Genomic DNA, 26,546 nt, shown 5'->3' on the forward strand with positions numbered 1-26,546 from the left:
TTATTAGCGTTTCTAGATCACTGCAACAAAAACCTAAGAAAGGCTAAAATTGCAGTATTTAACAGTATCAATTAGGAGAAGGTTGAACATGTTTAAGTTGTATACAACTGGAAAATCTGTGTGCTGATTTTTATGTATTTACCCAAATCTATATTGGTGTGTGGTTAGCACTGAAAAAATTTGGATACGAAGACATTCTCTTTCCACAGAAGAAGGAAACCTGAAGAGGTTGCAGGAGTAGCGTCTTTAAACAAATTCTTAACATCCTTATTCAGCTGCTGCAAGTAGAGGGACCTGAGTGTTATTTTTTGGTGTCTCAGTGACTTTTATGCCTTTGTCTGCTAGGTTTAGGTTGTGGCTGTGAGACATACAGTAGAGCTTTAAAGCTTCTTTTTCATATGGGATAAGGATTGGCATATAGAAGAAAGGGAAAGGATAAATGGATAAGATGGAGGGAGGAAGAAAAAATCTGCCTCAGAAAAAATCCTGTTCCTTTGTGGGAGAAAAGCTGGATGCTGGAGGAGAGAATAGACTTGAGAAAATGAAAAAGAGGGTCCAAAAACTATAGAAAAAGAATTCCACATTTTTTACAAAAATATAAATAGATAGTGCGATAAAAGAAATGTTACCCAGAACTTGTCTGCAAGCAATGAGAGTCTTTACAGGAAAGCATCCAGCTGTACTTTTTCCTCCCAAGCTAAGACACTTATGAGGCAACTCATTGAAATAGCGGTCAGGTGAACACCTAGACCACCAATTCCTTCTCTGTTCGGAGAGATGAAAAATTCAAGCAGTTGATGATCATACTTTGCCATCCAGAAATACTGGTAAACACAAGTAATTCATTGGTAGAGATCTTAAAATGAAAACACCAATGTTTTAAAATCCAATTAGTATGGTTGGGATTTTTTTGTTGTGTGCTTGTTTTTGTGGGTTTTTTTCTCCCCTCAGATAAACTAGTGGAAAAAGTTAATTAGGCGTGAGATCTCTAAAGATGCTGCTTTGAGCATGTCTCCCCAGCCAGAACAAAAGAATGGAAAAAGTGAAAAAGTGAGGCGGCCTTAAAGTGAACGTAGCGAAGTTACCATCTGGACTCTTTTTTAGATAATATTCATTAAAACAATTCCTACGTGCAGCCAAGCCATTCTTACTGGCATCTTGTCAATGTATGTGACAGAACAAGATTCTTCCTTGAAGTACAAAAAAGTTTGCTGAATCTGTGAATATTGAGTATTGTATGACTTACGCAATCTGTGTCTTGTTTCTGGTCTTTGTAGGATGTCAGGTTTACTGTTCTCAATGTACGCTCACATTTGCCTGACTTTGTGTATCACAAATCATGGGTTCTCAAGACTTACTCTTTGATCTTTTTCCTTTCTTTTTAATATCCCTCTACTGAAATTCTTACCTGGTGAATTTGCGTCTGTCTCATCCTGTGGAGAATCTACCAACACGAGCCCTTGTTAATCCGTGTTAGATGCTGAGTAGCTTGATGACGGCTTGAATGCCCAAGTTCCATGCTTTTAGGAAATGCTGACTACTGATGTAAAAAATTATTGGTAAATGTTTGACATTTAAGCTTCATGGTAGTCCTGCTGGTGGGTTAGTATGGAATTAATAGGTGTACAAATGAAATTACAACTTTTCTCTGAGAATCTAATACCTTTGTGAAGTCTGTAGGGCATCATTTAGTAATTCTCTTGAGCTCTTTACAGTTCCTGCTGCATATTGCATGTAATTCCATTTGCTACCTCATATTTAGGTCAGTAAATGCTGAGGAGTGAGAAAAAGGGAAATGCAGCTGTAAATTTAATTACCAGAGCTGGCAAGATGGGCGAGGTGAAAATATTTTTACCTTACATCTGCATGTAACTCTCACACATGGCTTGAACTGACACAGAGAAGTTAGTTCTATTTGACCCAGAATGCCTTTGGAAGTTTTCACTGACTAATCGATGGCATTTAAAGCAGGAGTGCATGGGGTCAGCTAAGCTGCTTATCCTTCTCAAGGACAGGGAGTTGGTTTGCCCTGGCTAGTTACGAGCAGCAAGTGTTTCAAGACTTTTGCATACGTGTTCAGAAGATTGTTGACTTTGCTTCAGTCTTGTGATGTTGGAGAGATCTTGGGAGGTATTACACATTTGCCCAAGCAAATTCATGCAATGGACTGTAGTTAATCAGTGCCTCACAGTTTTCCAGTGCTGCTTTTGTTATTATTTTTGTGCACTGAAAATGAGATATGTGCTTGTTATTGGTTCCACCTCTGTAAACGTTCTGTAGCTGCCTGCTTGTTTCACATATTCCTTGGTACCCAGTTTTGTGTTTCCCTCCTTTTGTTCTCTCTATAGCTGATGAGAGAGAAATGGAAGAGTATTTATTTCTTGATAGGGAGGAAGTTCCTCCAACTGTAGGATACTAAGAAATGATCAGGCGGCTGCCTTACTTTGAGCGAGAGGAAATGTGATTGCTCTGGGGTGGAGAGCTTGAGGAAGGCTGTGGACTGCCGGCTTTGGAACCCTGTGTCCTGCGGCGGTGGTTCAGGCTGATGAGGGGCTGCTGTGCTGCACCTTTGAACTGCAGTGGGAGAACCTAGAATTGAGGGACATCGCTGAGTGGGCTCTGTAACCTCCCATAGGCTGGGGGTAAATTTGGGGAGATTTTTACAAAACAAAAGGAGATAAAAGTAGGAATCAGGTAAGATTTTTTTCAAAAGCATTTAGGTATCTAACTTCTTTTGACTCCTGTCTATGAAACAGATTTTTAAACCTCTAGTGGTTTCCTGTTGGTGATATTAAGAGGCGGTATCTTCTTTTAGTTCCTGACAGATGTTCAATTAATTATTTTTTTTTACCCTAGAGGTGAAAATGCCTCATCCTTGATCTGTTCTTTTCAGACAATAACTTTCCCATCAGCCCCAACAAAATTGGCCTGATCTCATTCTGATATGTTCAGTAATGCAGCTCTTCAGTGTTTGCCAGTGCATTTGTTTGGAGGCCAAGTGATACTGCTTTGGGATTTAGACGCAGGAAAAAAAGCTGGTTAGAGATTAATTTTGCATGTAATACTTAAGGATGGATGCTAATGGTAGAGAGCAGTACATTAAATAGAGGTTGCATGGTGTCTTGGATGACTTCCTTTCAGCATCTGAAAACATATCAATACTTCTTGATAGAGGTTGATGCTCAGCTGTGGTGCAGTCTGACTTTTTGATTTGTGTTTATGTTCCATCGTCCACGTTCAGAAAAATATCCAGTCCCTTGGTCTTTGCAGCTTGTTTTTTTTGCTTGTTTGTTGATTTGTTTGTTTGTTTGTTTTTTTGTCATAGGCCACTGGAGATAGTTTTGAATTCTGAGCTTTTAAAATACCTTGCATGGGGCAGAAGTGAGAATAACTGGTAGCACTGAGCCTTGCTTTCAGGACACAGGAGCTGTTTGATGTCTGTGCTGTGAATGCACAATCCTGGTTATGCAGTATGCTTCCTGCACGGGGTGCGGGAGCGAGGAGTAACAGTGCAGGGGAAATTACTTGCCTGAAGCTGATCTGCTTCATCAGCTGTAGAGTTATTCTGAATGCAAGCTGCCCAATTTGTCATGAAACCTTGGCCAGCACTGGCATGAATACAGTGTTTTGTAGCACTGTCTGTCTTGCTTTACAAAAATCTGCTGTTCATTTTAGGATTTCTAACAGCTGTCGGTTGCTTGCCCATGCTGCTCTTTTTTTGAAATGAGTTTTTTTTTCAGGGAGGGAAATGGAAGGGTGTTTGGATTAAGAATTTTCTTGTCTGAATTTCCAGAGGAGGTTGTCAAGCTGTGAATGCTGCATTGCCTGCCTAATGCTGGTATTACAGTTTTGGGATCTCAATCATGTTAGAGTGGGTGAGGGTTGAGAAAAGAACTTACCGACATTTTGCTCTTGAGATGCAGAGCTTATGAGGAGATAAACAGATCTTGTCTGGCATAAGGCATAAACATAACATCGAATACTCCAGTTTCATCGGCACAGCCCTGTGCAGAAGATTTTCACAGTTATTGCATAGGAGAAGCAATAGACTTAAATGGAAAATACACTTTTCTGATCTGGATTTGACTTGTGTTTGGAGAGGTTCTGACATTTGCTCAGAGCAGATGTTTTCTGTAGGTATGTTGTACGTGTTTGCAACAAAATGTTATGTGAACTGTGAGGCAGAACTTAGGTGACTAGCATCTTAGGAATTCAAATTTAGTGATGGAGGAATGTGACAGTGTTTCTGTCTCGGAGTCATGAAACCAAATCATGGATTTTGGTTTTGTCTTTATTTCCTTCCCCTCCCACATCAAACATCTTTTTGGTTATCAGATATAACTTGTAGCTTTCCACCTTTGCCTTCTGCTGAAGTTCTGAAGACTTGATTCAAGTGCTTTTCTTCTAGAGGTCTGGTTCCTAATATAGTAAAGAGTGTTGTAGCTACGGTGCTTTAAGGACATAAGGAAGACAAGTTTGTAAGGAAGAAGGGAAACGTGTTCTTCAGGCAGCTGACCTTTGGAATGCAGAAAGAGTTTTCAAATGTGCAGCTCTTTTTTGTCTACTACTTGCAAGAGGATTTTTAAGGGATAATTACACAGTGGGTTATCTGCTTGGCAATTAAAATTTACTTGGGCATATTGAAACTCTTTAGTTATGTTTATCAGTGGTGAAAGGAGGAATAACACAACAGGGGTGGTTATTTTTCTTATTAACATCTCGTGCTCCTCTGAAGAGAGGATTCCTTCAGATGTTTTGCCTCCCAAAGTGTTCTTGCTGACACAGGAAACTGCAGATGAAGTTGGGAGGGGTAGAAGGAAGCAGCTGCTCCAAGAAGGTGTGTTGAGAAGTTTGCCTTCATCTTCACGTACATTGTAGCCTCTTGCCATGAGGAGCTGTTTCTTGCATCATTTTCTTAAAAGTCTTGTGGCAGAAAGCATCGGCCTTTTTCTTCTGGCATAGGTCTGCTCAGCAGTACTAGGCACCCCAGATTTCCCCTGATAATGCCAGTACTATACATTACTTGGTTAAATTGTAATTTCTCTCCATTGATTAAGTTGTGACAAGAGTAGCAGTATCCCCGCTGGCTGTTGTTGCAGCAGTATTATACCAGACACTGGTATTTTGTGGGATGAAAGAATGTTTCTGAATCATTTTGTGGAAGTTTCCGAACAAAGTTGTATTTGGATTGTCTGACAAGGTGATCTGAGTAGCTGGTCTGGCAGTCAGAGGACGTTAAACTTGCTCCCCATGTGTCTCAGGTGCTCATCTGGTGTGGCACAGGGCTGGGAGGGCTGATTCTCAGGGGAGAAGTCTCATTTGAAGACAGTGCGGGAAGAAAAAGGAACCATTTCTCTATAATCTCTAGAAATTCAGGGACAGTAAATGCTGCATGTATTAGTGTGTGCTTTGCAGGCTAACATAAGAACCCCTACTATTCATCTGCGTCCGCTTGCTTGTTTCAACATTGTTTTATCTTTAAAAGGAGGGGCATTGGGAACTAGAGCATCTCAAAGAAAGACTTTCTGAAGTTAGATCATGACCACTTTATATAGCAGTAGAAGGTTTTGTTACCAGTAAAAGTTTTTACTAACAGGAAGAAATGATGAATTACTGTAGGGAAAGTTGGGACGTGGCTGTGGGATTTTTGGCATACTCTTACTGATTTAAAGTCTTTATGGGTTAGGACTCTTGGACCTTAACACACCCATCATGCATCTTCTAAGTTTTAGTTCTTTTATCAGTTATTGCTTAGCATTATAAAGCCTCACCAGCTTAATTTTGTGGGCCTTTCTTCTGCCGCACAAAATCTTGTGGAAGTGTCATCGGGAGTTGTCATAATACTCAAACACTTTCTGATTTAAAAGATGTAACTTTAAAAATAGTAACATAAAGATAACATACTTCTTAACTCAGTCTAATACTGAAACAGCAGGAGTTGAGCTGAGTAAGTGCGTTCCCTCCTCTGTTAGGTGTTCAGATTCTTTAACAAAAATTGTTTTGGGGTGCAGTCTGTATGTTTGATGTTAGCGTGATGGTGATACCATTTCTCCACAGGTGAGCAAAGTTAAGTCATCTGCTTTTTGTTTGGTTTTGTTGTTTTTGATTTTTTTTTTAGCTCTGTACACATGCTGAGAGTGAGTGTAGAAAACCATTGTGAAATGGGTTTGTCAGAAATGTGTGGGTTTTTTTTTTTTAATAATTCAGATGACCAGAAGGTGAACTGCAAGCCTTAACAGGTTTAAAATTACTAAGACCTGAAAAAAACACCTCCACTCAGCCACTCCAAATCCACAATGCGATTTAATACTGTATTCTGCATATCTACAGGGCTTCTGTGTAAAATAAAAAATGAATATTATTTTTTTGATATTTTGATGTATTTTAAGGTCTGCCTTGTAAAATAAACTAATTCTTGCTTCCTAAAATGTCTTAATCTTGGAGACAGAAGTCATGGTGTCAGGATATGTTTATGTAGTCAGCCAAATAATAGCATTCTCTGCTTTTGAATGGAAATGTAAATACAGCAACAAAAAGATAGTTTGAGCCATTAAATATTTTGACTTACATGTATGAGCTGTTTGTGATGTAGTGTTAAGCAATTTTCAGAAATCAAATTGAACTGAGATTTGACTCTGCTATGGCTTTTGTTGTAGATGGTGGAGACTTTGGGGTGAATTGGACACCCTACTGTGATAAAATGAACCTTTTTGCATTTTTTTTTTTTTTTTTTAAAAAAAAGGCTAGTCTTAAAATGTTATTGTGATGGTTGTAACGGAATTTGTATAGTAATAGTTCTTGCAGTTTGTCAGTTAAGCGTGAGTTTTCCAATTCTGGACCATAATCTGCCCATCTGGGATTTGTATTTTTAACAGGTTTTGGCTATGAATCTCATCAGTCCCATCCAGTAAACGCTAATGAAAAAGTTCTGTTGCTTATTCATCTTCTCAAATGTTTTGTACATAAAAATGTCATTCTGTGGCTTAGGGCTGATGTAGGCCTCCCCCCAGTTCTTCTTTTTGCATTCAACGTGGTATTAATATCTCTGCATTTGCTACCCTGTGACATTATTCTCCGTGTAATTTCACTGCTGCGAAATGGTTATGGGATCCAGATAGAGTTGTATAACTCTAGGTGGGGAAATAAGAGGTATAAGAAAGTCTTGTAAACACAGATTCCATTAGGGTTTTAATACTGTTAGTAAGCTTGCGGGGGTAGTAGCGGTGGAGGAGGAAGAAGAAAGCAGCAAACAAGAGAAGCAGACCTGTCCCTAAATATAAAAAAACATATTTAGTTGATAACTTTCCTTCCTGAGAGTTCTGCACTATCTACAGGCAGTAAGAAGGGTAATGTGCAAATTTCAGAGGTGAATTACAGGGACAGAAAAATATAACCAAGTAACCCTGATAGTTCTTTTTTGTGTGCTTTATCCTATGAGCAAATCAGTGTACCCAGTGATTCAAATTGAATTTTGATTTGTCCTCTGCAGCATTTTGCTAGTTTGTTGATCACTTAGTTCTCTCTAGGGATATGTTTTCAGTTATTAAAAAAAAAAAAAAGGTGTGTGTATGTATATTTTTATTTTTTTTATTTTTTTTTTCATTCTTGTTTAGTGAGAATATCATCCTGCTGTACAACCCTAGCGGAGAAACTGGTATTCGTAGAGTTTTCCCTGTGGCTAACTTTGCCTGAAATACCTGATGATTGGGCAGTGCCTTGCTGTTTTTCTAGGTCGGTTTAGCTGTACTTGCTAGCCTTTTATGAGTGTGTGGATGTTTTAAAAATACAAAAACATTCTGAGAAAACAAAACCAAAGGAGCCCTCAGGTCAGAATGCTCCCTCCAGTCATCTTTTCTGAGCAAGCTTGGTTAACAATCAGTCAGCAGCAGCATTTGTAGCATCGTTTCTCCATCACTTGATCCCTATTCTTGTCTTCTCTAACTTTCTTGGTCTGTCAAAGCATGTGGAAAAATTCACACAGATTAATTCGACCAAAGGCTTTTTTCTGGAGTCTACAGTTCTTCATTTGTTGTTGCAGCTGGCTTTGTGAACGCCGAGGTGTTTTGTAGGGAATCGGTTTGGAGTGGGTAGTATCTGAGAAATAAATAGCTGCAACTTTATTCTGACTTGGTACAGCAGCTGTCCAGTGTAAAGAGGTTGCTTATTTTCTTAAGATTGACAGTGCTTGAATAGTTGAGGAACCAGGAACATGTAACTTAACATCTGGTGTCCTTAATCTGAACAGGAAAACAAATTCCTACTTTTTAGCAATGCTGTGGTTTGCTTGTTTTTTACAAGGAATGTTGTGGGTTTTCTTTCCCCTCAGTATAAGATGGCATGGAATTATTAATCTGAAACAGAGGAATGCTAATTGAAGACAACTGGGAGTCAGTATTTGAATATTACACTGTGTCTTCAGCTTTTCAGATGCTTCATTCTGCATGTAGTCAAGCTCGACGAGGGCTGGGTGCGGCGGGCAGCTCCTTGTGTCCCTTCAACTGTCAGGGCCTGACATTGCAGGGTCTTGGTTCAGTCCTGGGCTGCTCACCCTGCAGCTTGGCAGTTTGGTTTCTTCTCTTCTATTTGGGGCAAGAAAGTTCATTCTTGGTGCCTGTTTAGTACTTGGCCTGTCTGTTGGGCTGCCATAAGAGCACCCGTTAGCTCCAGTTGTACTGGAGCAATCTGTGATGTATGTGTATGTATATGTCCACGTGAACACTACTGAGACCAGCAGCGTGATTCAAAAAGATCATTTACAACCCAGACTACAACCATTTTGGCATGGGTGTTTAAGGTGAATACTATTTCTATTGTTTTAAGCGCTTGTATGTTACTTCTCTCTCTTCTCTACATTTAAAATTGCTAGCTGTTTCGATTGCCTTTTTTTATGTTCAGTATTTGGTTGCCTTCTGGAGCTTGGTGGTTTTGGTTCAGTACTTTGTATGTTCCAAGTCTTACAGGCACAGACAAGAGTGGCTGCAATATCTCTTCTACTCAGATGGAGAACTCTGCCTCTTGGAAAACAGCTATCCTGTTTGTGACTGCATCACAAAGCTTACATGTAATTGTACTTAGTGTGATTTACTCCTAAAATTGTAATCCCAAGACTATTCAAGGATGCCCTTAATACTCCACCATTTCTATGTATTCTGTACTAGTGCATTATAGATGTGCTGTATTTTTAATAATGTTGCCTGAATTTTGGGAAATTGTAGGGGATGGGTATTACCTACTCATCTCACAAGTCTGTGCTTGACAGCTACAAACCAGCAAGCGAAGTGTACCCTTACTGCTTACATAGGCTGCAAGTATATTAGTTCAACACTTCTGAAGATATTCCCTTTCTGATGACTTCGTAGGGCTGGGACCTACCTGAGCAAAATGTTAATGTGACAGAAAACTGAGTGGTGGTGGTGTGTCTGTGACCCATTGAATCAGTTCTGCTCTTAACTGAATGCCTTTTTGAAAAGAGAACTAAAGTTAATGAGCTTTGTGAATGGAGCTTTCGATGAGAAATGCTTTTGAAAGAAGAGAAAATATCTTATTTTCAGACTTTTGTGAAATGCTTCTGTTACATACCATGTGTCTTATCCTCAGTTCAGAGGTGAATTTTTAAATTTTTTTAAAAGCATATGTTGCTTTTTATAGGATGTTGATTATGTGGTAAAATGGAAGAGGAACAAGTAAAGAAAGATAAGTAATGGCTTAAATACCTTGGACATAATTTATTTGAAACAAAGAGTAAATTTTAATTAAAACGCTTATGTTTTATTTTGCAGTGTTCACCCTGGGAAACTGTATTTTTAAGTTCATTCAGAGCAGTCACCTTCGAGTATTACAAAGTTCAAGGCAAAGGTGAAGTTTTCTGATGTTTGTTGCAGAGTTTGAAACCTGAAGGAATATATTGCTCTGGCATGTACTTCTTAAAGACATCAACTCTGAGAATAAATTTCTAGAAAGGAAAAACGAATAAGAGAAAAAAGTAAAACCAACAGCAGAATTTTATAAAGAAATGTACAAAAAATAGAAAACAGTAAGAAACCAAATATTTTTGAAGAGTGTTGATTTAGGTGTGTTATGGTTAAATGTAATACTTGCTCTGCTTGCCCATATTTGACAGTTCTCAGCGCTTTTTGGTTTTATGGGGTATCAGAGAGAATATATCACTGATTTAAGTCAAGGGGCTTTTTGCTGATAGGCACTTAATTAAAATAAAACAAGCAGAAATGCTTAAAGTACATTCTACAGTAACAGATTTATCTTTCTATACGGCAAATCCTGTAAAAAGCAATGTAATATTTACCATTTTTTAAATGAGGTTTGTAAAACAGGTTTTATGACACCCCTACATACCTCCTTCACTGGCTAAGATTGCACTCTGCTATTTCCTGTTAGTTTTACTGTTCTTCTCACTTTAGCTTTTGATATCAGAAGCGCTTTGCTTAATTTTCTTCATCTCCTTATTCTGTATATAGTTGTATTACTTTGTACTGCGCTGTTACGTTTTGGACTGAAGCCAGCGGGACAGGTGAGGGGAAATGTGAGATGGGGAGCAGGAATAGGTATAAAATCAAAGTTATAGACCCATCTCTAAAAAGATATTGCAGCCTAACATGACATTTTTCTTAAGGTTTATATGGCAAAAGCTATATATGTGTCCTGTCTTTGCGTTGTGTCTTATCTCTTGCGGTGAGATTTGTTCAGTTGCATTTGTATTTATTCTCTTGTACGTATAGTTTATTTTAGAGACATGTGTCAAATGAAGGTAACCCAATGGAAATAAGGTAATTAGATAACAAATACATTCAGCGTTTGGCCCAGTTGTTTTTTCTTTCAGTTCCATTTAATAACTCTTTGGTATTCTCATGGCCTCTATTTTGCTGATTATTCAAGCAGTTTCTTCTCTATTTGTCTATTGTGGAAGCTCAATTATTGTACTGAAGGAGTAATAGCTCAGTTAGAACATGATCTGTTTTTATGAATAATTGTTGGCTGCAACTTGTTATAGCCTACCCTATGTTAGCAGAGGTTAAGCATTATAGCTACACTTGCATTCCTATGTCAGTAAGCCCTGCTGGCACAGAAGTTGTTTCCAATGGTGAAAATGCATATTTATGTGCATAGCTTCTGTTGGCTCGTTTGGGGTTGGGGTTTGTTTGTTTTGTTGTTGTTTTTCTGGCAGGAATATTGATGTCTATGCTAAACTTTTAGCTGTTATAAAAGGTCTATAAAAATCAAACATGTAATTCACATAAAACAGTAGCAAAAAGGGTAGGGCAGTCCTCATCAAAGCTGTGTGTTCCACGTCGCAGTAAATAGATGAGACGTGATTTATTCAGAATGGTTTAGATATAGCTCGATCCTGCTTTTTAGGCAGGAGGTATAGATTAGATGGCCGCCCAAAATCCCTTCCTGACCTGGGTTTTGCTAGTCATTTAACCTGTAAGTGAGAATTGTTTGAGGTTTCTTATGCTTTGCCTGTGACTTCATTCTTCCAAGACTTTAAATGTTTCCTTTGCCCAGCTTGGGTCATCATGTCTGCTCCCCAAGAGGAACCAGTGATTCTTGCTAGTTTTGCTCCACAATTTAAAATGGTCATCTCCCTTGGATAGATTTATCTTGCAGATTTGTCAGTTTTGTCATCTTTGATTTCACTACTGTATTATTTTTTATATTAAGCCTGCAGTCTTCCTCGCTGTCCTTATCTTTGCTTTTTGAGCAGAAGCTGGGATGCTTTCTCCTTTTCTTTGTTAGCAGACTTCTTGTTGTGTTTTTTTTTCTTGCTCAAAATATATTTATTATAGAACCTGAGAGTACCTTTTGTCTGTTGTATTGATAATATCTTTTGATACAAGTAAGTATGAATCCACCAACCTTGGATTTGTGTATCTAGAAATAAACTTTCTGAATGGATCTCTCTTTGTTTAAGACTCAAAGGAGAGTATTCAGAGTCTAGTATAGGCACCTAACTCAAAATGACTTTACAGGAGGCCTGATGGGAAAAGACCCTCTGATGGTCTGAGTCACATTCTAGATAAGTGTCTCACCTTGGCTACATAGGGGACTACCCCCTTGAAACTTAGGGCAGTTTAATTTCTTTTAGTATTTACACTGTGTGCTAAGTTAGCTACTGTGAATTCACCTGCCCTTAAAGTATCATTGAAAAATTATTTTCTACTTTTTAGTTATTTTCTACTATTTCTTTTCCATGTCTCTTTTTCCTTATGGAAAATTCAGCATTTTAGAAAGATGCACGATGCATGGTCTTATAGATAAGATTATTGCTTTTTAGATAATTTTTTCACCACCAGGTTTTACTACTTTCACTTTATTCTGAAAATGTCTAAGCTGTGTGCTGTGAATGTCTGACTGTGGGTTATGACATGCCAGATAATTGGCCACCTGTCTTCTGCTGATTACTACTAACACAGTACAGCTGATGAGTCAGTTAATGAGTTTGGTGCAGAGTCAGCCTGTTACCTCACTGTGTAAAACTGTTAAAATCAAGCTGGAGCTGGCTGACTTGGACTGGACTTGCACTGGAGCAGATGAGGGCTCATGTTATCTTCCTGCTTGTAAGAAATGTTTTCTCAGGAGAGGTAACTTCAGTAAGCTTGTCAAAGTATTTTTCTTGAGCTGGTTTAGTTTAGCTTGAAAGGAACAGCCGTACTTTGTAATGGAGAGTAATTGCAGTGATCCTACTGCTGCTCCCGGTACCAGTACTACTCTACTAGTATCAGTGAGACCTAGGAACTAATTGTATGTGTGTCCTAGTCAATTGGAAAAGTAAAGTATTTTTAGGGGTAAGGTGTACTGATAAAATAATAGTTAGAATGTCTTTGCTCCTTTCTTGTCAACTGAGTCTGTCTTTAGCATTCTAATCTAACCTTCACACCCAGCACCAAATCCTTGTAAAAAGGGATACAGTCCAGGCTGCAGGCTTGCAGCTCCTTGAAGAATGTGCAGGTGTTTCACCCACTACTGAAGTCTTTTTTGAGTCTTATACCTTGTAGATGTTGTTTAGGGGTTATCTGTTTTCTAGTATTGGGTAATGAAAGGCTTGGATGAAGTGCCTCTATACATAAAGTGCTGTTAAAACCAGAAGAAATATCTCTCCTTTCATTGCTCAGAGTAATTTCAAGTATTAAAATGCCTCAATTTGGACCTTCTGGGGTATCTAGTACTACTGTAGTAGCTGCAATGATATTTCAGTTGACTATGTTGCACTAATTAAAAACTAATTAATTAAATATAGTAATTTTTTTTTAGTGACTTGATGAAAGCTTTACACCTGTTCTGATTGTCAAAAGTGGAAATGAGATGGCTTTTCTGCTAAAATCTTGTTTATCTGCTAGCTATAGAGAAAGGGACTCTCCACTTTTCCATCCTTGTTCATTTTACAGTCTGCTGCTCTCACATTTGTGGATGGGATTATAGCACTGTAAAACAGAGGCTCCGTCTATAAAATAGAGTAAAAGTCACTGGTGATGGAGAAATAATCCTGACAGTAAAAGACTGACTCTGTCTGTGAGAAGTAAATGCTCCCTAATGAATCTAATTTTGCTGCAGTCAAAAAATCACGAATGTGGATGTTTGAAAACTGTATTTTCGTTCCATATTTGTGTAATACTTCCATTTGACAGGTCTGCTTAGTACTGGGGGAAATGTTGTCTGCTTTGCGGTGTGCATGCACTTTCCAAGCCCTCTCCCTTCCTATCTGATCCCAGCTGTTTTGGACTGGAGGGCGGCTCTAGGCAGAGAGTGAGAAAGTGTTTACTGACATCAGAGCTTAAGTTTTCCTTTGATATGTTGCCTGGAGGCGGGTGGGGAGGGAAAGCTGAGGGCCAGGTTGGTTTACATTCTGGCTTCCAGTGGTGTTTTGGAAGCTGGTTAGGGAGGTGAAGAGACATAACATGGAATATCTGAAGCAGAATTAATTAGGCTCTTGGCAACAGGGTTTGGAAGATGGGGGAACCAAGGCTGCTGGAGTGATGGATCAGGAAGTGATCTCAGTGAAGCAGTGAGGTGCTTGCAGATAAGACAAGCCTGGCATTTTGTATAGAGTGTAATCTAGCTCAGAGCAAAGCAGAAACACGAGGCTCCCATAGCCTGATGATAAGAAATCTTCATCTGCACTTAAAAACATAGAAAGTGGAGTTAGTTGGTAGAAAGGTTGTGGCTAAATGTATTTGAAGCTTTTGGTGCCTTCAGTTAAGCTCCTCATGGGCTCAGTGTAGTCAGCACTGTACAAACATATGAATTCTCAGTTGCTTCTGTAAAGAACTTGAAATATAAAGACATATCTCATATGAAAAGTGGTGGTGAACGGAATAAAACAACAAATACTAACTGAAATTAGAATCTTATAAATACCTGAATACTGAACATTACCAAAAGAGTAAATACTAAGGTTTCTGGATAATCTTTCCATTGCTGTCTTGTTCATATACACTGTAATAGTTCTTCTCTGTGTAATCACCTGACATTCACAGGATATTCTATGCCATATTCTAACAGAAATACATGAAAAATACTCAGTTACCTTAAGTCCTGCTAAGTGGCTTCAGTTTTGTCAGCAGTTTGAGTCACTGATGTCTGCTAGGCTAATGTGGTTCTCCTGATGAAGGCCTTTCTTTAGGAATGTGTTCCCATGCCTTACGGGGCTGAAAACAAACATAAAATTGGCAGGCAATTCTTCAGAAAATTTCTGTGCTACCTTTTACTGTCTATCAAAATTGGTCCTTGAACTTGGTGAGATAAGAAGGGAAGTGGAAGGGGCTCCCTGCTCCGATCTCTTTAGCCTCTTATGAATTTTCTTCTCTGAATGGCTAATTGCATTTTGTTTCTTGTCTTGCTAGATGGGCTGGTGATCCCATTGGTGGAACTGTCTGCAAAACAGGTTGCATTTCACATTCCATTCGAGGTGGTGGAGAAAGTTTATCCTCCAGTGCCTGAGCAACTGCAACTTCGGATTGCCTTCTGGAGTTTCCCAGAAAATGAAGAAGATATCAGGTAATGAATAATATTTCTGTTTCATTGATGCTAAAAGAAAAGTTCTATTCCCTGGAGGAGAATCGTTGTCCATTTGATGTCCTGTATATTTGCTGCTTCTGCTGTTCTTGTGCATTTTGTAATACGTGGATGGGTTACTGTGGGATATCCTACGATATAGGGGTTTATTTCGGGATGAGCTGCCCTGCATATGTCCCAGGAAAAGCATGTCCACATGCAGGTTCTGTGTGTAAATGATAGCAGAATAAGTGCACCCTTTGATTTGTCTGACAGTAACTTGTTTGTAGAGTTTTGTCTTTACCTTAGTCTTACACAGTATTCTTTCCAGTTTGAATCTGTTCCTTGAGTTAGAGCTTCAACTGGGCTCAGAAATTGCTGGGGAGGGCTAGCTCAGTATGCTGTGCAAGCCTTTTGATGGTGTAGGTAGGAGAATCGGAATTTGCCGAGTACATCAGTGATCAGAGCGGATACAGTTAGAGAGAAGACTGTATTTCTTATGTTTCCACACAAATTGTGTGAGTACACAGTCAAAACCTCTGTGTTTTTAGATCTTTCAACAAAGTATTTTTGCTGAAGTTTTTACACTATAGAAGGCTTACCCATGTAACTATGTATTCAGAATTTTGTTGCCAAGTAGCGATATTACACTCTTAGAGAGAATCATCCTGAAAGTTCTTAGATGTGTCCATCTAATGTTCTGGTATTAGATGGGGGAGGTGATGTCAGAAGTGCTGATGTAATTAGTAAGATCACCTGTGGGCAAACAGGGCAAGCCAGCTGATTGTACATGTTCATTATTCTGATGAGTGCAGATATAAAAAAACCTGATATGAGCAGGTAACTCCTCTAGAAGTTTTTTTAAAACTTCTAGGAGTTTTTACTGTGGCATGCTAACATTGGACCTTGAATTGATATTTTACTGTATAGAAAAGCTTAGTTTTAGGCTATGAATGAATTTCTATTTCAGAGCTTTAAGTCAAAATTCCTAGAAATGCCAGTGGCTGTACACAAACCTAGTTAGGAAGACGCTAGTGATTTTTATGGTTGAAACGTAATGGAGAAGTGGCAGCAAAAAACCTGGACTTCATCTTAAAGGTGAAGATAGTAGGAATTTTTCAAAAGCTGCGTCAACAAAGAATGCAAGAGGCTAATAACATGAAGTTTCTCAGAAACAGACTGATCTTGACATGTTATGTGTATCTCTTACAGATTGTACTCGTGTTTGGCGAATGGCAGTGCAGATGAGTTCCAGCGAGGGGAGCAGCTCTTCCGGGTGAGGGCTGTCAAAGACCCTCTCCAGATAGGTAAGAACATTGCAGCTCCACATCTCTAGATATTTCAGATTCCTAAAACCATATCTGCGGTGGTATGACTGTTTCTGACATCCTAGACTAACTTCCTGCCACGTATCTTCTTTGTGTATTCTAAATACTGTGTTTGTTTCAACCTCACTCAGGGCAGCTGTGAAACTGAGTGAAGTACCAGAAATGTTCTGAAAATTAGGTCTTTGATCTGTCTTGGTGTTTTGGAAAAAAAAAAACCACTGTAGAATGCCTTTGTCTCCATTTTCTCATTGATAGAGAGAACTTGGTTTTCTAGAACATTCTGATCAAATGAATGCCTTGCCTAAAGTGCATGTATGGCACAGAGGAAGTTTGCAAGGTTTAATTATTCTTGTAGCAAAAGAATTGTATTAATAATACAGTCACTTGTGTAGTATATTGGTAGAAGGAAATCCCTGTTGCTGGACAGCTTTATCATTTCTCCTCACTTAACTTGTTCTTTTTGTGTTTTTTGATTATAGAAACTTATCTTACCTTAAACAAAGAACTAGACTCGGGATTTTTCATTAAATCCCTTGAAGTAAAGAAGAATATTGAGTTGGCTTTTCCAGCTGTTAGACAGGAAGGCATTATGTCAAATAAAGACACTAGTATATCAAGGTGGGCCATGTCAATCCAATGCAGATGTGTTGTTTTTTCTGCAAGTGTAAGGTTCAGAAATAGTCTATTAATTGGTATGTGGGAACTGAACCTGGCTGTAATAAGAAATACGATAATATAAAGAGCTGTATTATGATAAGGAGGAAAGTTCCTGTATTTTCCTGTGGTGAAGGATAGAGTCTTCTGTGGGCCTGTTCAGTTGCTAGTACCAGTAATATTTAACTCTCGGTGATCAGCGGATGAATAAATTTAGGTAAAGTGCCCTCAGAAAGGGAATAAAAGGGACCCATTCTGTAGAAGTCTGGGGAGAATTAAAGAGGAGGAGATAGCAGTTGAGATACACAAATTGCAAGAGACTGATGAACGGTTATCTGAATATAGGGTAAAGCATTTGAGAAGAATTTACCTAGTCCGTTGTCTACTGTAATTAACAGTAGCAGGAATTCTTGGGAATAGAAGTGAAGTGAGGTATATTGAGTTGTTAGTGAGACCAGATAGTAGTTTTGTAACATCAACAAAATTGAGCTAAATGGGATTAAACTGACTTTTGAGTGCATTCATAAGGTCCTGTTGTCAGAACTAAAATCCCGAGAGAGGCCTCTAAGGCACCTGCCGAACTTCAGGAAGGCAAGTGTTTGAGAGACAAAATGAGTCAAAATGCAACTGGTTGAAATTCAGTAATTTCTGGGACTTTCACAATGTAAAAGAGCAGAGTATTTAATATACAGTGCTCAGACTGTGGTCAAAACTGGTTTCAGTAGTAAGTTAAAAAGGCAAGGAGGTGTAAAGCAATGTAAATGAACAAAGGCTAGGAATATTAGTGTGAAATCTGTGCTTGGGGGAGGAGGAGAGGAGTAGGGAAAAAGAGGAGTCGGTGAATGATACAGGGGAGGAACTTCTTAAGTACACATACAGCAAGTGGGCTTCTTGACAAAGGATTATGTGTGTGGAAGGGAAGGAAGTAACTTTGTTAAACTGTAATGTTGTTTCCTCCTTAGTAGAAGAACTTTATCTAATGGAAGGACTACTGTGTTTTTTGTTTTTCCATGGGTGGTAGCCCAGCAGCTGCTGCTGGTGGGTTGGATATAATTATGGTTGGCTACTCCAAATGATTTTAAGGTGTGTGGTTGCAGTTTTGAGTTTCATATACTGTCAAATGGGAAAAGAAACACAGGAAATGAAGCAGCCCTTGAGAGGGGATTTGGTTTGGAGGGGGGTTGGGCGGTGCATTGCAATATCGTGATCAATAGCACAAAGCTTGAAATGTGCTTTGTGCTCTTTTTGTCCCATTTCCCTTTGCAGTAGAAAGTTATTATTTTTTTAAATATGTGAGTAATCTTAGTCATCTTGTTCACATGCAAATCTATATCCATAATTTCTGAACAATAGTACCTCTTCACCACATTCCAAACCCACACTTTTTTACAGTGTTCTACTGTATATGCACAAATAATTGACTTCTGTCAATTCCTCTCACATTTCCTTTGTAGCAGTCGTATACTCCTGCCATCAAAGACTTTATTACAGTTCTCAAATAGGTGTATTGTCATTGCTGGTCTCGGGGACTTTTTTTTCTATCATAGTCTTAATTTCTTTTTAACAAATGAGGAAGGCAGCAGCAGGTTCAGTCTGGATTCTGGCTTTGACTCTCCTTGAGTAGTATCTCTAAGTGTCCACTTTTTAGAGATTCTAGTACCTTGGTTTAAAACAAATAAATGTCCCAAATTGCCTTGCATTACTTCCTGTCTAAAAGCTTTTGTTCAGCTCTTGTTTTCCCATATCTGTTAGTCCTGGTAAAGCCAGAGAAAAGATTCTTAAATTCTATGCAAATTCTATGCAAATTCTATGTTTGCTGTCATCGTTATAGGGGCATCAGAACTACCAAATATCAATTAAGAAAGCTTGAAAGCTGTATTGCAATAAATATTCTTAGTAGGGTGTTGTTAACTCATGGGTCACTTAAATCTTTTAATTCCAATTCCTTACTAAGTAGCTTGGGGTATTTCAAATTTGTGCATTTCCATCTGAAATCATGAGGACGAATAGGACCTCAGAAAAATGAATAAACAAACCTGAAATTTCACAATAAATTCACATTCTTGCAATCTCCATGAGGTGACCCGATCACTCAGGTATGCAATAGATGTGACCCTTGTCTTCACATTTAAGCAGGAAGGTAAGAGCTGTGGTCTGCAGGAGGATGTAATAGCTGCACTTTGGATGTAAACATGTACAATTTGATGACCACTTCTTTAAACAGTAGTGTTGGGCTAAGCACTCCAGAATGGTCCCCTGCATAGTCACCTTTTCAGTCCCTGCAGGAGCAGACTTTCGGAAGCTGCACAGTGAACTGAATTATGGTGGGTTTTTTTCCTGGTAAAAGTAACCATTAATTTAATCCAGAATTTTTTCCTGGTACGGTTTCCTGTACAATGCCACAAATGGTTCTTCAGTATAGCAAGACTGGTGGTGCAAAAGAATTGGGCAGAGCTGCTTGAATTAGCAGTGTCAGTGGCAGATGTTCGTCAAACAACAGTTTGAGTTGAAGCTTGTGATATGTCATGCTGAAGCCCTTAAATTTTCTTTGTCTCTTTTTATAACTGTTCTTCCCTCTTTGCATTTAATCAGTTAACTGTCTTCATATACAAATAAAAATTTCATTGTAGGATCTTGATAAGAGTGTATAGCTGTCACCCATTCTTCTCTAACACCTTTCAAGTACTTCTTTTTCTCAGTGAAACAGGATTGCTGCAATTTCAATTTGTGGAATCCTTAATTTGCTTTTGTGAAAATTAGGACATTTTGGCATTAGTCTGAGATGCTTCTGGTATAACAGAAGGACTAGCTGAACTGTTTGGGTTGTATTATCCAAGTGTGGAACATAAATTAGAACTGTAGCTAGTAATAAGCAGTGCAGTAATTTTGTGGTGAATGCCTTCTATTGTTTTGATTCTGTTCCAATTGCTAAAATGGCTGAAGAATTTGGGTGGCATTATGTGTACTAATCAAAATAATCACCCACATCAGGAAGAGGATTTGAATTCTGGGGGACAGGGAAATAGAAAGGTTAAGCAAGGTAAGAGCAAGTTTGTATTGGCACAGGGATTATATTTTGAGGAAGAAATACTGCACATTGTTTTAAATGGTAATTAGTAGGTCACATGCACTTCTGAACACTATCATCATTATAATCTCACAATATCATAATAAAAACTAGTAGTGTGGATTTATAATGTACTTCCTTGTGCTGATGATGGAGAAACTATTTCAATCATCTGTCCCAAGCCATATTTTTTTCATTTAAGGTAGATTGTTGGACTGAAATTCGGTTATGGCTTTGAAACCCATGGTGCATTCTATGCTTCATTAAAACTGAATTTGAGAATAGCAAAAAGGCACTGAGGCTGATACTCATTGCTGTAGAGGGTGATTAACTGGTGATAGGGACCTTCAAGACAAGTAGAAGATTCATGCTCCTGATGGCCTTTTCCTGCTTGTAATATGTGTGCCTCTGGATAACCATTATCTGTAGAGGAAGCTGCATTATGACTACAACTGGTATGCATTGTACATGAGTTTACATGAAGCCAAGCCTCATTAAAGCTCTTTGTCATCCTGCTTGAGATGAGATTCATAATTTATTTGTTTCATTACAGATTTATTGGGCTGTATTCATTCAAGTGTTATTGCTGAAATTTCCCTTTTCCATTGATTTTAGTCTAAGCAAGAGGGATGTTTTGTTTTCTGACTATGTGGTTTATAAAAATGGAATATTCACAAAATTGCAAGGAGGTACATAATTTATGAGAAACGGGTAGCTTCTGAAGCCACAAAGTGAAAGTAAGTGTTCAGGTGTAAGTGATGCCTTCTTTAGCTCACTGTAAAATTGTGAAAGGTGACTTAATTGGAAATAATTCTGAAGAAGTCACCTAGCTTGTACTGCACTGTGGTCGGAGTTAATTAAACATAGAAATCATGCCCAAAATATGTATTGTCTAGCTTTGACCCTGTGATCAAAACCCCATACTCTTCAGTGATGGCTTTATCCATTTCTGCTTTTCTTTTTTAAATATTAATAAAAATAAATATATAAATAAACTAATGTGTTAAAAGCTGGTATTTTTGAACCTCTTATATTCTGCCATAGCTGATCGGGAAGAAATAAGTGCTGGAGACTCTAGATCCATGTCCATCCCTATATGTATGTTGTTGCTAGACACGTCGTTTCACTGTTTAAATGGCACATACCTAAATTTCCATTCTAACTGAATCTGTCTCCCAAGCACCAGAAGAGTAACTTTGGACTTTTGAACTTTAACAGGTTTCCATCTGAGTGCCACTGTGGTTCCCCCACAGATGGTGCCACCCAAAGGTGCGTACAACGTGGCGGTGATGTTTGATCGATGCAGGATCACGTCATGCAGCTGTACCTGCGGAGCTGGGGCCAAGTGGTGTGCTCACGTCGTGGCGCTCTGCCTCTTCCGGATACACAATGTAGGGCTTTAAATACAGTTCTGCTCTCCCCTAGGCATCTTCTCCAAGTCTCTCCTCATTACGGTTTTATACAACACGCACTCTCTTTAGGGAAATTGTTCTTGGCACTCCTCTTGGTTACAGATTGTGCAAATGTGCGTTCACAGTTGCAGTCTGCAGGCTGAATTGTCTGAGGCTCTAAACTGCAGAATGTCCTTTGGTAATGTGCAAATTGCTAAGGGTAGATACAGAGTCCTTTTTGGCCCCTTCCTGTTTCTCATTTAAATGCTAGAATTACTCATTCTTTCTTCAGTTCAGCAAGGAGTGAAAGGTCACCGATAGTTAGTCTTTTATTAGAAGTCTTTGTAAATATGGGATTTGAATGCTCTTTCTTTTGGTTGTTTGATCATTCAGAGTGCAGAAGGAAAGTAATTTTGATCAGTCTTGGCCTTTATGTTCACCAGTTTGTTTTAACACATACAAGTGTCATTTTGACTTGATTTCAAACAGTCAGTTAAGTTTATGGTTTTGTTTGGCTGCTTGTATTCTCTGTGGCCTTGTGTAGAGTGAAAAGTAGGTGTTTCTTATCCCAAGGAACTCCAGGTGAAAATGCGTAGAATCAACATGAAATACGCAAGTTGAGGGTTCAGTCTTGCATACAGATTAATTTCCTTGCTCTTTGGGAAGCTAAGAAATATATTTTAAGGAAGGATTAAGCTTGGATGATTAAAAGGAACAGACGATTTTCTGCTGTCACAGAACATTTTATAGATAACGTGCTCATGATCAACTCCAGATTCTTAAATAAGTGCTAATAACCCGCTGAAGCTTGTTAATATTTCACAATGGACAATTGTAATAGGCTTAAATTGATACTCTTGTGAAATCATTGGAAGATTGGTATACTTTCTGGACTTAGGACCAGAGAGTTGCCAAAAAAAAAAGAGTTCTGCCTTGAATTATTAGTTCCAGTTTTAAAAGATGGGTATGGAGAGTGAGAATAAGAAACAAATTTTCATTTCTATTATTTACACTCAGAAAATTTGGACCCTGTGTAAGATAAAAATAATCCTTTTCCCTCCAATCCTTTCTTCTACCTGAAAAATGGTAATGAAAGGATTTTCATGTTTGTATATACTGACTGCTGACACTAGCAAGTTACAAGCCAAGGTATAGTGCTCTATGTCAGCAAATCAATATCAGAAGCATCTTTATTCTCAAACTGCTCTTGCCTGTTTCCAGGTTAAATTTTAGGTAGGTGCCATTTGGGCATTTTGTTATTCCGTAGAGTGAAAAAGGTTAAGAAACTAGTGGTGGTTTGTGTTGTGTGTTTGTTTTTTTTTAATCATCTAAGTTGTTATAAGATCTGGAACGAGACTGATTTTAAGATTGAAGAAAAAAACCTCTAATGAGATAAATGAGGTGGTTGTGATTCTGTGAAGCATACCCCCACAGAGCTGGTTGGTTTGCCAGAAGCTTAAAGAATAATGTCCTATTTTAGAGGTTTGTTTGTGAAATCCCTGCCAGTATTTGTGCAATTGCTAGCAACAACAGATCTTAAGCACAGCTGTTAAAGCAGTTTCCTTGAAAAGAAACTCTTAAAAACAGTTTTTATACAGCCTAGACAGCTTATTTGCATCCTATCTGCAACACACCACGTAATTACAGAAAAAAACAACTGTCCATCAACACCAAGCATGGTATGCATGAGCATAGCTACTGTTCATGACACTTCATCTGTTCAGCGGACACAGCTTCATTAACTCTGACCTGTTAATGGCAGTTTATATTTCCTTTTCTTTCTTTAGGCATCTGCGGTATGCTTACGAGCACCTGTTTCTGAGTCCTTGTCTCGGCTACAAAGAGACCAATTGCAAAAATTTGCTCAGTACCTAATCAGTGAACTTCCACAACAGGTAAATGGGGACAATTGATAGGACTGATTTTTTTCTTAAATTCAGTTATTTTTATTCTGGGTCAATTTATATGATGTCTTTTGTTGCAGGATAACCAGTTATGCTGTTTGATTGTGAGTTGCTTGGAAGGCTTTCAGTTCTTGCCCTTTTCATGTTTGTCATTCTATTATTTGACAATTGTCTATTGCCGAGTAAAAGATTAGAAGTGTCTTAAAAGGAGAAAGAAGAGCGATGGCTATTCATATTAGCATGAATGTGCACTTAGCTTGTGGAAGATCAAACACAATAAAATAAATGCATGGTGGTGAAAAGCTTAGGTCAGAACAAATCAGGTTGCTTCTTTTTTGTGTGTTTGGTTACTTAAGTGGAGAAGACTACCTGGGGATGTGTTGTATATGCCTTAGGTGAGCACTTCCTAATGCACCCAATTGGTGACCTTTTGACTTTCCCCAGTGTAGCTTCTTGGTGATTCTTGAGAATCACTTGGGTTATGGAAAGTAAGAAACATGAAATTTTGTTAGTCAAAGGCAAAGTCTGCTTTCTTATTCCTTTAATATCTATGTTGTTCAAGGTGAGATCATTTATATAATGTGCTTAAAATGCTTGCACAAAATACACAAGAATACCCAAGTAATTGTGAAATGTTTGCTTTAAAAATATAAGAGCTTGGCAACTTTTTTATGCTGGTTCAACCAAAGGAGGTTGAGGAAAAACTGACCTGCATGGGTATCTGTCACATTTCAGTAGCGCGTGCATAATGTCTTAAGTAGGAGTTAGATTACTGTCAGCATGTGTCTAAAATTCATATTTTGGTGCTGTGCTTGGGACACTAAGATATTCTGTTGCTAAAAAGTCCTCTAAATTTCCTACAGAAATACATAATCTTCTTATGTGAGGAAACAGAGGAATCATAAAATATGAAAGTGATATAAAAGTACTGCTTTTTTGTTGCTGGGAGTTCAGCCCCAACAGTGTGTGCTTCTTGCTGCATTACATAACAGACAAAGCTTTTCTTCTCTCCTTAAGAACTCAGAGCTTTATGTCACATAGCCTGGTGCTTAATAAAGGAGGGTTTTGAAAGGCTAGCAGTGGTGGTAGTTGTTTCCTGAATGACATGTGAGTTGTTTGCTTTCAAATATTATGCGTCTGCTCCTTTTTCCAGGGTTTATTTCTCCTTCAGTCATGTGTACCAGCTGTGCACTCAGGAACATCTGGATTATTTAATTTAATTCTTACCATCTTGACAGATAATCTGATGGATGCTGCCCAACAGAAAAGTTTGGGTTTTGTTGGCAGATGCACCTTAACCCGTGTGTGTAATTCCCGTGAAAAAGGCAAGGCGCACCCTAAACTCTTCCAACAGTCTTATTCCTGGTCTTCAAGATTTCTGGGTGAAGATGGATACTCTGATACCTTGGGACACTGCATTTTGGCTGTATGATGTAGAATTGGAGTAGGCTGTACACGTGATTCTATTTTGTCCTTATTTCCAGCTTGTGAATTGCATTGTGGTGCAGTCATGTAATGCTGAATTACTTTCAAGTGTAAAGGGAGGGTGATCTGTAGGAATGCAGCTAGATAAGGAGATGTTTTTCAAAATCTATGTAGAAAGTGTTTTCTCTATCTATGAAAATGTCAGTGATTCTGAGCAGCTTGGAACTTATTACCCAGTTCTTCTCCCAAGAGCTATTTCCCTTTGTGAAGTCAGTACTCCTATTCCAATTAAATATGAATATTTTGGAAAAATTCCTGAAGGAGAGTCACTGCAGGTGGCTGATACTTCAACCTTTAGGTGTGTCATTGCCTAGACCTGTGACTTCTCTGCTTTGTGGTTACTTAAAATATGTAGTAGTGGAAAAAGTAAAAAATAGCTTAATGCTGAGTTTGTTTCTTCATGTGACTCAAATGCAAAATATCCTTCTGAATCATTGTTTTTTCTTCCATCTGTTCGAGATGGATCTGTATTAGATGCAAATGTAGGTGTACTCGGTGTGCCTTGTTTTACAGTGTGATCTTTAACCTCAGCTGTTGTGTGGAGAGAGATGGGGGGATATCAGATGTTCTCTTGCAAGTCATTTAAATCCTAACTATATGCCTAACCAGTTGTAAGCATGTGTGCTAAAGGCTAAATGGGTTTATAGTTTCAGCCCAGGCTTAGTTTGGGGAAAAAACACTTTCTACTATGCATTTTTCTTTCAAAAAGAGCATGTCAAGGGTATATCTACTCAGGATTTTGCAGTCAGGTATGAGCCTTCTCTGCTTGTCTCTGAACTGTCCAGAAAGTTTACTGATGAAGTTGCATTAGTTTACTATTGAGTCAGAGTTAATATATATATGGTCTTTTTGCTAACAGGATGGTAAATAAAATACAGTCTGCCTGATAGGTTATGTATAGATGTAATTTATAGTTTGCTCCTCTCCTCTCATTAGCTTGAGTTTCAGAGAAATGATTTAGGAAAAAAAAAATGTTCAAAGTGCATGTAAATGGTGACCTTGACTGCAGTCACTTCCATCTCTCTCAAAATTAGCTGCGGTATCACTCTTCATGCTCATACTCTTCAAGAAATGAGAAGGGAACCAGTTACCTATGATGCTTTTGTTTATTTCTTAGGATGTGAATGTAGGAAGTAAACCTTGGATATAGGTTTGCTTTGAGAAATGAGAGGAGAAAGTGTAACAATTGGTTTGATATTGTATAATCTATAGCACCCTCTATTGTCCTTTCTGAAAACATGACTGTGTGTATTTGATACTTCCGAAATGAGTGTTTCAATCGTGAAAATCCAGGCAGATGTGGGTATATCAGGCTGAGAAATACTATGTATATTGAAAGTTTGCTTCATGTTTTCAGATTCTTCCAACTGCTCAGCGCTTGCTGGATGAGCTGTTATCTTCTCAGTCTACTGCCATCAACACAGTGTGTGGAGCCCCAGGTAACCTTGATATATCTTATTTCAGTAATTGGTGTCACAGATAGGAAGTGTGTATATTTCCATTGCTTTGAGTTTCTGAACTGGTCTGTTACCATGTAGATGGGATTGCAGGTGGAGGTCAAGGAAAAGGGCTAAGTACAGGGACTTGCATGTATATGTGGCACAGCAGCAGGCACTTGCTGGTGTAATGGATGCCTCAGAGTATATGTAGAGGAAGGGAGAATCAGGCAGTGCACCTTTCTAATGAAAGATTTTACTTTTTAAGTTGG

At 38.5% G+C, this 26,546-nt stretch overlaps 1 protein-coding gene across 3 annotated transcripts in view; it reads left to right on the plus strand.

Annotated features, from left to right (window-relative positions):
• ZSWIM8 (zinc finger SWIM-type containing 8) overlaps positions 1-26,546 on the plus strand; it is a 67,070-nt gene that overhangs the window by 10,164 nt on the left and 30,360 nt on the right. For all 3 annotated transcript variants that reach the window (XM_063337941.1, XM_063337942.1, XM_063337943.1), the window contains exons 2-6: positions 14,859-15,012; positions 16,222-16,316; positions 21,277-21,449; positions 23,237-23,344; positions 26,196-26,277. In XM_063337941.1, coding sequence (XP_063194011.1) covers positions 14,859-15,012; positions 16,222-16,316; positions 21,277-21,449; positions 23,237-23,344; positions 26,196-26,277 — 612 coding nt within the window. The remainder of the gene's footprint in view (positions 1-14,858; positions 15,013-16,221; positions 16,317-21,276; positions 21,450-23,236; positions 23,345-26,195; positions 26,278-26,546) is intronic.

This window comes from Chroicocephalus ridibundus, chromosome 6 (assembly GCF_963924245.1).
Source record: "Chroicocephalus ridibundus chromosome 6, bChrRid1.1, whole genome shotgun sequence".
Lineage (NCBI taxonomy): Eukaryota > Metazoa > Chordata > Aves > Charadriiformes > Laridae > Chroicocephalus > Chroicocephalus ridibundus.